Source organism: Sceloporus occidentalis, unplaced genomic scaffold, assembly GCF_023333645.1.
Source record: "Sceloporus occidentalis isolate IW3139 unplaced genomic scaffold, rSceOcc1.0.p SCAF_1, whole genome shotgun sequence".
Lineage (NCBI taxonomy): Eukaryota > Metazoa > Chordata > Lepidosauria > Squamata > Phrynosomatidae > Sceloporus > Sceloporus occidentalis.
In genome coordinates this window covers 48,898,752-48,910,473 of record NW_028316981.1, presented here as the reverse complement: position 1 = coordinate 48,910,473, position 11,722 = coordinate 48,898,752, and the positions used below count along the sequence as shown (strand labels likewise).

General features: G+C 41.8%; 2 protein-coding genes and 1 non-coding gene across 4 annotated transcripts in view; 2 read left to right on the top strand and 1 right to left on the bottom strand.

The window, feature by feature from the left end:
* Positions 1 to 1,550: 1,550 nt before the first annotated feature.
* LOC149321374 (large ribosomal subunit protein eL32) lies at positions 1,551 to 7,029 on the top strand. The gene is made up of 4 exons (XM_089520587.1): positions 1,551 to 1,654; positions 5,146 to 5,246; positions 5,619 to 5,800; positions 6,845 to 7,029. The coding sequence occupies exons 2-4, from the start codon at positions 5,151 to 5,153 to the stop codon at positions 6,972 to 6,974; spliced, it is 408 nt and encodes a 135-aa protein (XP_089376713.1). The 5' UTR covers positions 1,551 to 1,654; positions 5,146 to 5,150; the 3' UTR covers positions 6,975 to 7,029.
* On the top strand, positions 4,957 to 5,095 carry LOC149321375 (small nucleolar RNA SNORA7). Its single transcript, XR_016279593.1, has one exon. It is a non-coding gene; the product is annotated as a small nucleolar RNA SNORA7 (small nucleolar RNA).
* A 1,126-nt stretch (positions 7,030 to 8,155) lies between the features above and the next one.
* The window catches only part of LOC149321373 (cullin-associated NEDD8-dissociated protein 1-like), a 29,025-nt gene continuing 25,458 nt past the window's right edge, over positions 8,156 to 11,722 (bottom strand). For both annotated transcript variants that reach the window (XM_089520551.1, XM_089520541.1), the window contains 3 exons: positions 10,799 to 10,963; positions 10,067 to 10,174; positions 8,156 to 9,340 (listed from right to left, as the gene is read on the bottom strand). In XM_089520551.1, the coding sequence (XP_089376677.1) occupies positions 9,113 to 9,340; positions 10,067 to 10,174; positions 10,799 to 10,963 (501 nt within the window). In that variant the 3' untranslated portion in view covers positions 8,156 to 9,112. The remainder of the gene's footprint in view (positions 9,341 to 10,066; positions 10,175 to 10,798; positions 10,964 to 11,722) is intronic.

The window sequence follows — 11,722 nt, the reverse complement described above, 5'->3', positions numbered from 1 at the left end:
TTGCATGTTATAAGGGATCAGTCAAAGTATGGTATCACCAATGGGATGGTGACAAGCTCCTTGTCACCTAACACCATGGAAGCAGTCCAAACCCTTGGACACTCTTGGTTTGAACACTAACAAGATAAAAGTGTTGCTAATCAGGAAAAACCCTGGCTTACAAATGGAGATTCAACCTCTTCTGGAAGGGGTTGCACTCTCCTCCCTCAAAAAGACTTGCTTGCTTGCTTGCTTGCTTTATTTATTTATTTATTGCATTTATACCCCACTCTTCAGCCACAAAGGCTCTCAGAGAGGCTTACAGATAGTTAATTAGACATTTCCCTGCCTTCAGGCTTACAATCTAAAAAGACATGACACAAAAGGAGAAGGGAATGGCTGTGGGGAAGGGGATCAAGTCCAGCGGTTCTTCTCTCCCTCTGAGGCCTGGACCATGGCTTTGCAATGGAGAGAGGGCGACTAGTTCATAGTTCTCTGCCCCTCCATTGTTCCTAAGCTCCCAGGTGGCAGCTGTGGAGAAGAGTGCTTTTGTGCAACTCTTTTAGTGCACCACCTACAACCTTGCTTGAGTCAAATAAGCTACAGCATTCCCTGAGCTGAGTTGGCAACAGACCTCCATGCCTGAATTATATTGTACTTTGTGTACTGCAATATACTTTATATGGGACTACCCTTGAAGACTACTTGGAAGCATAATTTGATACAAAATGTAGTGGTTCGGCTCATAATTGGTACACAATATCCAGATACGGTTTTGAATCCCATTTGGGGAGAAAGGCAGGATACGAATCCAATAAATAAATAAATAAACCAGCTAGCAGTTGCTTTCAAGATGTCATCTTTAACCATTAATGCCCTAAATAGCTAAGGATCTCAATATTTAATTGTCTTGTTATGAACCTATCCAGATGTTATGACTTTCAGGACAAGCCCTCTAGAAAATGCCATTGTCCATGAAGGCCTGCTTTTAACAATCCTGTGGAAGAGCACCTTCTGTCACTTCCAGATGACTCACAACATTTCCACTCACTGCTTTTAGAAGGGCATGAAGACATTTTTTTTTCAGTTTAGGGTTTTAAACTGTTGTGATGCTTATTGATTACGATTATGATTTTGATAGTATTGTTTAGTTTGGCTTTCAAGTCGCTTGGCGACTGTTGTACACCGCTTTGATCTATTTTGGAAAAGCGGTCTATAAATAAACTGTATTGTTGTTGTTGTTATTATTATTATTTATCCTGCCATAGGCAGCCCGGAAGTCCCTTATGTGCACACTGTCATAGATGCCTCTATAATTTTCTTACTTCTAGGTTCCATCCCTGACGCACTGCACGCTTTGGCGGAAGTGACGTATGCAGGTCCTGGCTGTCCCTATCCGAAATAACATATAATAATATATTATCAGATCCATCCCAAAATATTTAAAGAAGCCGTTTCCCGGGGGCGAAATCACACTGCCCTGTTCCATTTTAATTTCACCAAAGAGGGCGGGACAAGTGACGCGAGCGGCCTCCTACCCCTCAATTTCCCCTGGAAGGACCTGCTTTGATCTGCCAGGACCTTCCAGCGGCGTCCCATCAGGCCTTGCGGTTTCCTCTTTCGCTCTTTCTCTCTGGGCGCCCTCGGAGGAGAGGGAGCCGCTATTTCCTTGCGGGTAAGATTGCAATCCGTAGCCATCCTCTTCGGGGGGCGGTTTTGGGGGGACTTCGCCGCTTCCAGGGGCTTCCCGGGGGCCTTCTCCTTCGGGGGCGGCCCTTATTTCCAGGCCCGAGGGCGAACCAGGGCAGTTAAAGCGGTCTCAAACCGGATTATTTTTGCAGTGCGGGCGCAGCCAAGGTTGGTTTAAACCAAATGACCTCTTTGTTTAACAAAGGATCCCTGCTTGTTTGGCTCGATCTGTTGGCTGTTATTAATGCTTCCTGTTCCTCTTAGTGGAACGGCAGCGGCTTATTTAAACACTTTGACCTTTTAAGCAACGCATTGGCAATGGCTCCATTGCTAGACCTGACTTCCCTCACTGCAAGAACGACATACACATGCGAAGCTTACGGGGATATTAGCTGTCTTGCGCCCAAGGCGTGTATGCTGCCTTTATTCCTTCCTGTCTGTTGCATGCTTGCCGTCAGCATTGGAAACCAGCAGTTCATTCCTAGGCAACTGAATGGGGCTTCGTTGTTGCGTGCCTTCAAGTTGTTTCTGCTCAGGGTGGTCCAGAAGCAAACACATCACTGGGTTGATTAATCATGAGTGACAATCAAGGCGTCTGCAAGTTAAAAATTACATATAACCCCACCTTCCCCTGAAATGCCATTAAACAGTAATTTAAAATCACACGTTAAAGTAACAATTCAAGCGCATAGTCTGAGGCGGAGTCAGAGGGTGGCAAGCTCAAATTGGGGGCCAGGTTTTCTGTTCAGGAAAGGCCTGCCGGAAGAGAACTGGTAATCTGATGGCTCTCCTCCGTCAGGCCCTTCCATAATCGGGGAGCGGTTGCTGAAAAGGTCCTCTGGGTGGGTGCAGTTAGCCTAGTTTTCAAAGGCTGCAATGGATTCCTCCCAGAGGACCTGAGTGTGCAGAAGGATTATATGGAAGGAGGAGGTCCCCAAGATAGGTTGGACCCAAGCCAGGTAGGGCTTTAAGGGTTATCACCAGCACCTTGTACTGCGCCTGGAAACCAATGGGCAGCCAGTGGAGCCATTTTAAGATAGGTGTTATATGGTCACATATGGTTTTATCAGTCACCAACCTGGCTGCCATGTTCTGAACTAAGCGCAAGGGTAGCCCCATGTAGCCCTGGTTCCAGGAAAGGACTCCGCTGGCATATCGGCCGAAGCTGATAACAGGCACAAGAAGGATTTTTTCAGATGGGGTTTCCCATGGCCTGAGGCTGAGAGTCTGGGACTTGCACAAGGCCAAACCCCAGTGAGTTTACATGGCTGAGCCGGGATTCGAATCCTGGTCTCCAGAGTCGTAATCCCATGCTCAAGCCACCACACCACACTAAGACCACTGAACGTCTGTGAACGTAGACAGACCTTGGATAGAAAGGTGAGGAATGCTTGGCCTTCCAGATGTTTCTAGGTGCCAGCTTCCATTAGTTCTAGCTATCACAGCTTGTGAGAAGCAGTGATGGGAGTTTTGACTGAGCAACATCTGGAGGCCAAACACACCCCATTCCTCCTCTTCCCTGGGATTGGGCTGCAAGGCCTTGGCACACTGATGACACTTTGCATGGCCTTGTATTAAACACTGGCCTAAAGGGCAGGGTCTGTTGCAAAAGGAATGCAAATCTCTGCTCTTTCTCAACCAGTGCCAGGGGCCAGCAGTGTTTTCTGGGGTTATTTACAGGATTAAGCTAGCAGTGCTTAATCGTTAGGAAGAGATAAAATATTAAGTATTGGGGAGAGGTCATATCTGAAGTAAGTCTTAAACTCATATGCATTCGTATGTAGAGAAATCTTGTAGCACCTTTGAGACTAACTGAAAGAAGTTGGCAGCATGAACTTTTGTAGACTTCAGTCTACTTCCTCAGATGCTTTATCAGAGAGACTTGGGTCCAAAACACACTGCAGGAATAATCACTTTAACTGCCCTATCCCAATGCTAGGGAATTGTAGTTTTGTGAGACATTTATCCTTCTCTGTCAGAGAGCTCTGGTGCCACAATAAACTACAATCCCCAGGGTTCCTTAGCGCTGAGCCAGGGCAATTAACGTGGCTTCAAACTGGATTATTTCCACAGTGTGTTTTGAACCTTAGTTGGTCATGATTCTGATTCCTTGTTTTGGTAGCTTCTACTTAATTGACCTAATTTATAGGACAGTCTTAAATCCAGAGTGGGCAAGGCAGATAAATTTCTGCTTCCTAAACACTGAATCCATCTTGGATCAGACCTTTTAAAATGCCCCCTACCACTGATGTTGAAAGGTTGGAAAATGTAAAAACCTAAAATGGGGTGGCTTTTCGGTGCTGTTGGGGGATATGTTGTGGACATTGGTCTATATCCCATGCTGTGCTGGTGCCCAGAAATCAGCATACTGTAATGGGATTTTCTTTACTTCTTCCTGTTGTTTCAAAACCAACTGTAGAGGTATCTGGTTTGAGTTCCTGCCTGATAATACAGTGAATGGATCCTCTTCTAGATCTAATCCTCTTTACAATAGCTATGTCTGTGGTTTATTAATTGTTTTAGTAGAAGACAGTACCACCAACGTGGACCACCTTGGTTCTTACAATGGCATGAGAGCTTAGAGACAGTTTGAAGTATTTTAGATATTTTGGTAATATTAACATCTGTGCATAATCTTTATGGGGTAGGAACTGTATGAGCCAGTGTGGGATAGTGATTTGAACATCAGATTATGCCTTTGGAGACTAGGGTTCAAATCCCTGCTCAGCCACAGAAACTCACTGGGTGACCTTCAGCAAATCACAGCCTCAGAGGAAGGCAAAGACCATCCCCCTCTGAACATGTCTTGCCAAGAAAAACCATGATACCTTGCAATAAGTCAAAAATGCCTTGAAGTCACACAACAAGGAACTGCACAGCCTCCCAGGTGTTGTTCAGTTGCAATTACCAACAGCCCTAGCCAAAATAGTAGTGAATAATTCTGGGAGTAATTCTCCAATGATTTAATATCAAATAGATATTCATGTATCTGTTCAAAAGCATTCCCAACAGTTCTGATATTTTTCCCACTGTAATGGAGACTAAAATGTATTTATGTTCAAAACCATATGACAGATTTCTGAAGCAGCAGCTTTTGAAACATAATCTCAGCTGTGGGTAATTTATAGCTCTTCAGATGTCAGGCTTGAACTCACATCAGCTGTGTCCTCCATAGCCAGTGGTGTGGGGTGTGGGAGTCTCAATCCATTAACACTATTGCAGGTTGGTCAGTCCTGCTTTAAATATAGGTCATTCTGTGGAATTTTTAACAGCAGTTTTTAATCTTCTGACCTCCTAGGATCGCATCTGGAGAGTTTTCCATACTCTTCCAGCTTTGGACACGGGAGGGAGAGAAGCTGCAGAAAATTACCCATTCCGTTGCTAGTTCAAAAACAGGCTAGTAAATGGAAGTTACTCTGCAACATACATATTGCTTGTTCTGTGTGATTTCTTACACAATTGCACTTTTTTTCTTAGACACCATGCCTGCCCTCAGACCTCTCATCAAGCCTAAGATCGTCAAGAAGAGGACCAAGAAGTTCATTCGTCATCAGTCTGATCGCTATGTCAAAATCAAGGTAGGTCTCCTTGTAATTAACAGGTTTGTGTAAGCCTTCAGATTATTATTATTATTATTATTATTATTATTATTATTATTATTTGTATACCGCCCTCTGGCAAACCAATCCGGGCGGTTAACAACAGTAAAATATAAAATATGACAATTAAAAACACTTTATCCCTCCCCCCTTTAAGACAGTATTAAACAGTATAACATATTAAAACACAATATCAATGCATAAAAACAACAATTAAAAACTAAAAGATAAGTTTTAAACCTTCTGCAAGCATGTAGGGTTTTTGCACTACAGCTGTTGTAAACCGTTATAACTCAGAAGTCTTGATGCAGATGTTGAAGTTATGCTCTGTTTCTCTTTGAATGTCCACAGCGTAACTGGCGCAAGCCAAGAGGCATTGACAACAGAGTTCGCAGAAGGTTCAAGGGCCAAATCTTGATGCCCAACATTGGGTATGGTAGCAATAAGAAGACAAAGCATATGCTGCCTTCAGGATTCAGGAAATTTCTGGTACACAATGTCAAAGAACTCGAAGTGCTAATGATGAGTAACAAGTAAGTCTGATATTGCTACTTTTCAGGTTAACACAAGTTTAGTTGCTATGGGAGTGTTCTACCCACTGTCCCATTCCAGTGGCAGACAGGTAGCATTGAACGTAGTCCCCAACAACAAGGGTATCATCAGTCAATAAAGTCAGATGGGATCTTGCATAGTCAGGCAGTAGTTTTATACCTACACTAATCAAGGTGCACATGTATGTTCATTCCCATTCTGTTATAAGAAGAATTGGTGCCAGTCTTTCCCCACCAGGAACTATGTCCCTGAGGCTAAGGTGTGGGAGGAATCCATTGGTTCTCCAGATGTTTTACTATGATATTCAAAATCCCATACTCTTGGTTATATTTGCTGAGGCTGATAGGCAAAAATTGGCTCCAGAGATTGTTTAGGCCTGGGCTAAACTTCCCAAAGTGTCCTTTCTTCTTTACATTTTTTTCCTCTTGAAGTCACTGTTTTAGTGAGTGGGGGTCAGATGACATGCATTAATTGTTGTGTCTGGTCCACCAGTGCCTAGTACGCAAATCCTTTTTGTGAAGTTGTGGAAGGAGTGAGCAACTACATGAGAGATGGAGGCCAATTTTCACCCCTGTGGGCTGCACACTAGAAGTAGGTGGGGGCAGAATAGAAGAACATGGTTTTATTGCATTTTGTTTTTGTTGTATCCTTATGTGCAATCACCCCCAAGACCAGATCTTAAATATGGAAGAGTATGTAGTCCCTCCCACCTTTTGACAGACATCATAGTCATAGAAAGCAATTATTTCAGAGAGAAGGTCTCTATAAGCTTTCCAAGGACAGAATATTTGCATCAAATGAAGAATCGTTAAACATGCAGTATCCTGCATGTTAAAACAGTGCACTCTCATGAGGGCTGTGCTAGATAATTCTTGAGTACATAAATTAGCCTCTTACTCTGCTAGTACAGATAAACTGACTGCAGCTTACAATTTGAAGTGATTGTTTTGAGAAACATTCAGTGGAAGCAACTTTAAAATGGCAATTTTCTACTTTAGACACTGCTTTTTTTCTGATTACCGTAGGTCCTATTGTGCAGAGATTGCCCATAATGTTTCATCCAAGAATCGGAAGGTAATTGTGGAGAGAGCAGCTCAGCTTGCTATCAAAGTCACCAATCCAAACGCCAGACTGCGCAGTGAAGAAAATGAATAAATAGTTGTTTTTGTACAACTGTATTTAATAAAAGTATCCAAATGTTGGAAGAGTACAGTTTGTGGAACAAATTGACCTGAGTGGTGTGAGTGGTAAAACTAAACTGGGATTTCTGAAAAGGACCAGATGACAAAAAGGTGAGGCTTGCCAAGTATCATGTACTTGACACCTAGCTTACTTCCTGTTTTTCTCAGGCATCATGTCACGCCTTACTATTTAACAGAAAAATGCAATAGTTGCAAGATAATAAGCAGAATGAATTTACTCACTTTCAAGCGGGAGTTTGGAAATGAAAAACTCTGCTCTGAAAATGACTTAGGATATATAGTTGGCCCTTCTTATACACAGATTTTTATACATGGATTCAAGCATACACGGTTTGAAAATGTTCACAAAAAGTATATAAATTGCAAATATCAAACCTTGATTTTCCATTTTTTATAAGGGACATCATTTTGCTAAGTTATATTTAATGGGACTTGAGCATCCACGGATTTTGTTATCCATGGGGGATCTTGGAACCAAACCCCAGTGTATAACAAGGGTCTGCTGTACATTTGTGGCACCCATAGCATGCTTTTTAGGAGTATGCTTAAAGTCATCATAGGTACTCGTGTAAGTACAATGGAGCAAATTCAGATTTCATTTATAATATGTGGGAATCATGTGATCTCCATTGTTTGTTGGACTGCAGTTCAGCTCTAGCCTGTATATCTCATGTTGAATGTTGCAGATGGAGTCAAATACCGTCTAGAGGGTCGGTCACATGATTCTCACCTCTGCTATATGTCCTGTCTTGGAAGATACTCCAGTTGTGCCAGGTTTATGTAATATAGTTGAAAGTTTCAGGGAACTGAGCAGCAACTTCCTCCTTTTGCTTTCTGCTCAGTCATTTTTTGCGATACTAGAAATGTGTATCGTTTTAGCCTATGCAGCATATAGATGGGTAAAGTGAGTACCCAGCTTGTTGGGAACAATTGGCTTACACATTGTAAACAGCTAAGGGAGTGCTAGTTCACTGATAAGCAGTAAAATGTACTTGCTATTGCTATTTAGGTAGATAACAACAATGGCTTGCTAAGTAATAATTTTTAACCAGGGCCAGGAAAGATAGGATCTTCTATTTATCCCTACAAATACCATAAAAATGTAGCTGAATCAAGATGCTTTTGCATTTATGAACTTTATTTTCTTATGATGTAGAACAGAAAGTGTCACACATTTATAAATAGAGCACTTGAGTGATTCATAGATTGACTTAAGCAGAGTAAATCCAGAAGTGAATCTTAGTAATCCATGGTTGCAAGAACTCAACATCTCTGCTGGACAGTAAAAGAGCAACACACTTGTTGGGATTAAAACTACAATAGCATTTATATAACTAGGTGGTGCCATTTCATTACTACATACTTTATACCAGATGAGTGGCTCTTAAGAGAAACATGCTAACTTTTTGTAGTTTAATCAGTGCTTTGGTATCAGTTCCTCTTTAAGAAAAGATTAGTAAACACTAGCCAGAAGGTGCATACAGGAACAAACTGTTTCAGGAAGATGTAGGAGCAGCCAAAAGTACAGTAATCAAGCATAAGGCATTCCATTCTGGAAGACAACTTGGGTCACCTCACTTCCATAGTTTGACACTGAGGTTTCAAAAAGGAATTCAGGGCAATAGCTTTGTGTCATCTTTTGCTACTGTAAAAGTCTGTGTAATACTACACACATGAAAGACACTACTTAACCAAGGTGATTATGGAAGCTTAATAGCCACTGGCGTTCTTGGGTAGAGCAGGATTTGACCAGTTATCACTGCTTTTAAAAATGCTAACGTAGTGCTGTCACTTCAGATAGAATCAAATGAGCAAATACAATTTTCAGTACTCTAGCTTAAGCCAGAGTCAGTGCTTACCATGGCAGACTATTCACGATTGTATTTAAACAAAAGTAACTGACAGCTTCAGTGTGGTGCTGCCCTGTTGATCTCAATGGGACTAGCCATCATTTTTATGTCTGAAACCATGCCTTTCAGTAGAAATAGGCGCCATTTTTAAAATGACATTTGTTATTTAAAACCAACCTTAGTGTGTGTTCTTCCATACTCATAGTATAGTGACTTGTAGGAAGAATAGAACGGAGGCATTCTAACTCATGTCCATTAATTCTGAGGTGGATAACGAAGTACAATCCTTTTGAATGCTTTCAAAAAGTGAAGACATTTCAGGGTTGGCTCTGATTTGGGAAGAAAATTCAGCCATCACAGGACTTTTGTCTACATCACGGATGGTGAGTAGAGCAGCTACTGCTCTCATCGCTGAACGTTTCAGTTCATCTTGTTTCTCAAATTCCTGTTTCACAGAACCAGCTTTTACCTAAAGAAAAGCATTTTAAAGAATAGCAAAATGAGATAGCCACCTTGACAGTCTTCAGGCAGAACACAGCCCTATAGTCCAGTGAGATTTGACCCATCATGTTCTGCTCAAAACCACTAAATAAACCTATTTCTGTTCTGTTTTCATTTAGAAGGCTGAGGTGAGGTTGCAATCTTATCTGAAATAACTGCACTGGTAACAGTACAGTTGGAAGAACACAACCACATTCTTAATTGTGACTGTACAAGGTCTCCTATTGCATTTATTTATTCATACCCCTACCTATATAGAAATCAATATAAACCAAACCTCATGACAGTCACCCTTTGTAAGCCACATGGAGAAAGCTGCTACCGGTGATTAAAAGTGATTGGGGAGAGGCATTCTAGCTACAATAGTTGTAAAGGGAGCAGCCACCTGCAGGTTCCATGAATGCAAGCCACAGGAAGTGAGTCCTAGGGCCAAAAAAAAGTTTAGCAGCAACTGATAATAGTTTGTTATAAAGCTTTTAACAGCCATGGGGGGGGGGGGAGGGGGGGTTAAGAGGGAGATGGGGTTAAAGCAGCAGAAGTGAGGCACATCATTCATGCCTTATTGAAACTTGGCACTCTCCAGATGACTTACAACAAGCAAAGGTAGGTTGGTGTACCTGATTTAGTCTAAATAAGACATGAGAGAAAAAGCTTCAAAAAATGAATACATTTGCGTTTTCTAGTAAAGTATTACCTTTGTAGAGCATGTTGCTCGCAGGGGCTCAACAAGCTGTTCCAATCTTTGTAAGACTGCATTAGGACAGAGTGTTGACAGACGAGCCAGCATAATGAAAGTCAACATCTTGAGTTTTGAAGGGAGAGGAGAAAAGGCAGCATTAAGATTATTTTCCCTTGAAGATTTGTAGTGCTAGGTTTCCAACGCATACTGATTTTCATAAAACAAGCAACCTTCCTCCAAATGAATCACTATTCTCCTTCACATCCAAAAATGATAGATTGTTCCAAGATAAAGGCGGAAGAAATAAGTGGCATTTTGCTGCTATCTGTGTGTCTGTCACACACACACACTTTATATGTACAGCAAGACTGACCATAGGGACCAGGCCTGAACCTTTCTCCCACCCCACCATTCTGCATACAATATGTCTGAATGTGGGTCTCTGGAAGCCACTGGAGAAATGTCTTGATACACAGCTTTACAGACCATCTTAGCTCAGTATTGGAAGAAAGCAATGGCCAACATCTGAATAAATTTTGCTAAAAAAAAAACTGGTAGGGTAACCATCAATTTGACACAGCAAATAAAAATGATCACTGAGTTTAGGCATTCTTTTACATGTGGGAAGGAAGAAGACAGTGGTGGTCTCAAGAAATGGGAGCAAGGAGAGGGACTGAATCATCCTTACAGCATTGTTAAGGCCTCGGTGAAAGATGAAATTAAAAGCTGGGACCAAGAGGTACCTACCCTGATATCATAGTGATCTTTCAAGCCATCCTCAACATGGTTCAAGTACTCATAAATGTCCAGTCGGTCCAGACAGCTTTCCAAAAGTGTGTACATGCACTCGAAGGCAGCTTTCCTCACATCAAGGCCATCATCAACAGTATGCTTGAATGGTCCCATTTCAACCTAAAACAAGAAAAAGTAAGAGCTTGTCATTCAGCAAGTTGGAGCAGCGAGAGCCTTTCTGTCAGCAGCGTACATAGGACACTTACAGTCAGTATGTAAAACTTTTCTATACAGTTAAATTACTCAGTGTATGAAGGCACCATTTAACCATGATAAAATCAGTATAAGGCAAATCTTATATAATTCTCATGCTATCATCTGCCATCTTGTCCCCTTAACTTTGAAAATTGATCCCTCCCAGTTTCAATCTCATTGCAAAACTCATTTGTACCATCTGTTACCCATAAGAGTCACTATCAGCAATGAACTCCAAAAGGATTAAGATACTACGGCTGGAATTCAGCATGGGACATACGTGTTCACAACATCTACATTCACCTAGGTTTGCCATGATGTTACAACATACAGGTGTCATTTACACAATGGTAGCTAGTGAAGTGACTACTGTATCACAGCCCAATGTGGCTTGGGGACCAGTCACATCCAGACACTGGCTCATACTAGAATGCAAAAGGAGTACCTCAGGCACACTGGAACACTTTTTCCAATGCCCAAATGCACATCTTTGCAATTTAAGGATTTTATTGCATTTCTACAAAATAGCTATGGATTCATAAATTTATAAAATGTTGAGCTGTGCCATAATGGTGTGAGTGTTGGACTACAACTCTGGAGGCCAGAGTTCGAATCTCCGTTCAGCCATGAAACCCACTGGGTGACCTTGGGCGAGTCACATGCTCAGCCTCAGGGAAAGGCAAT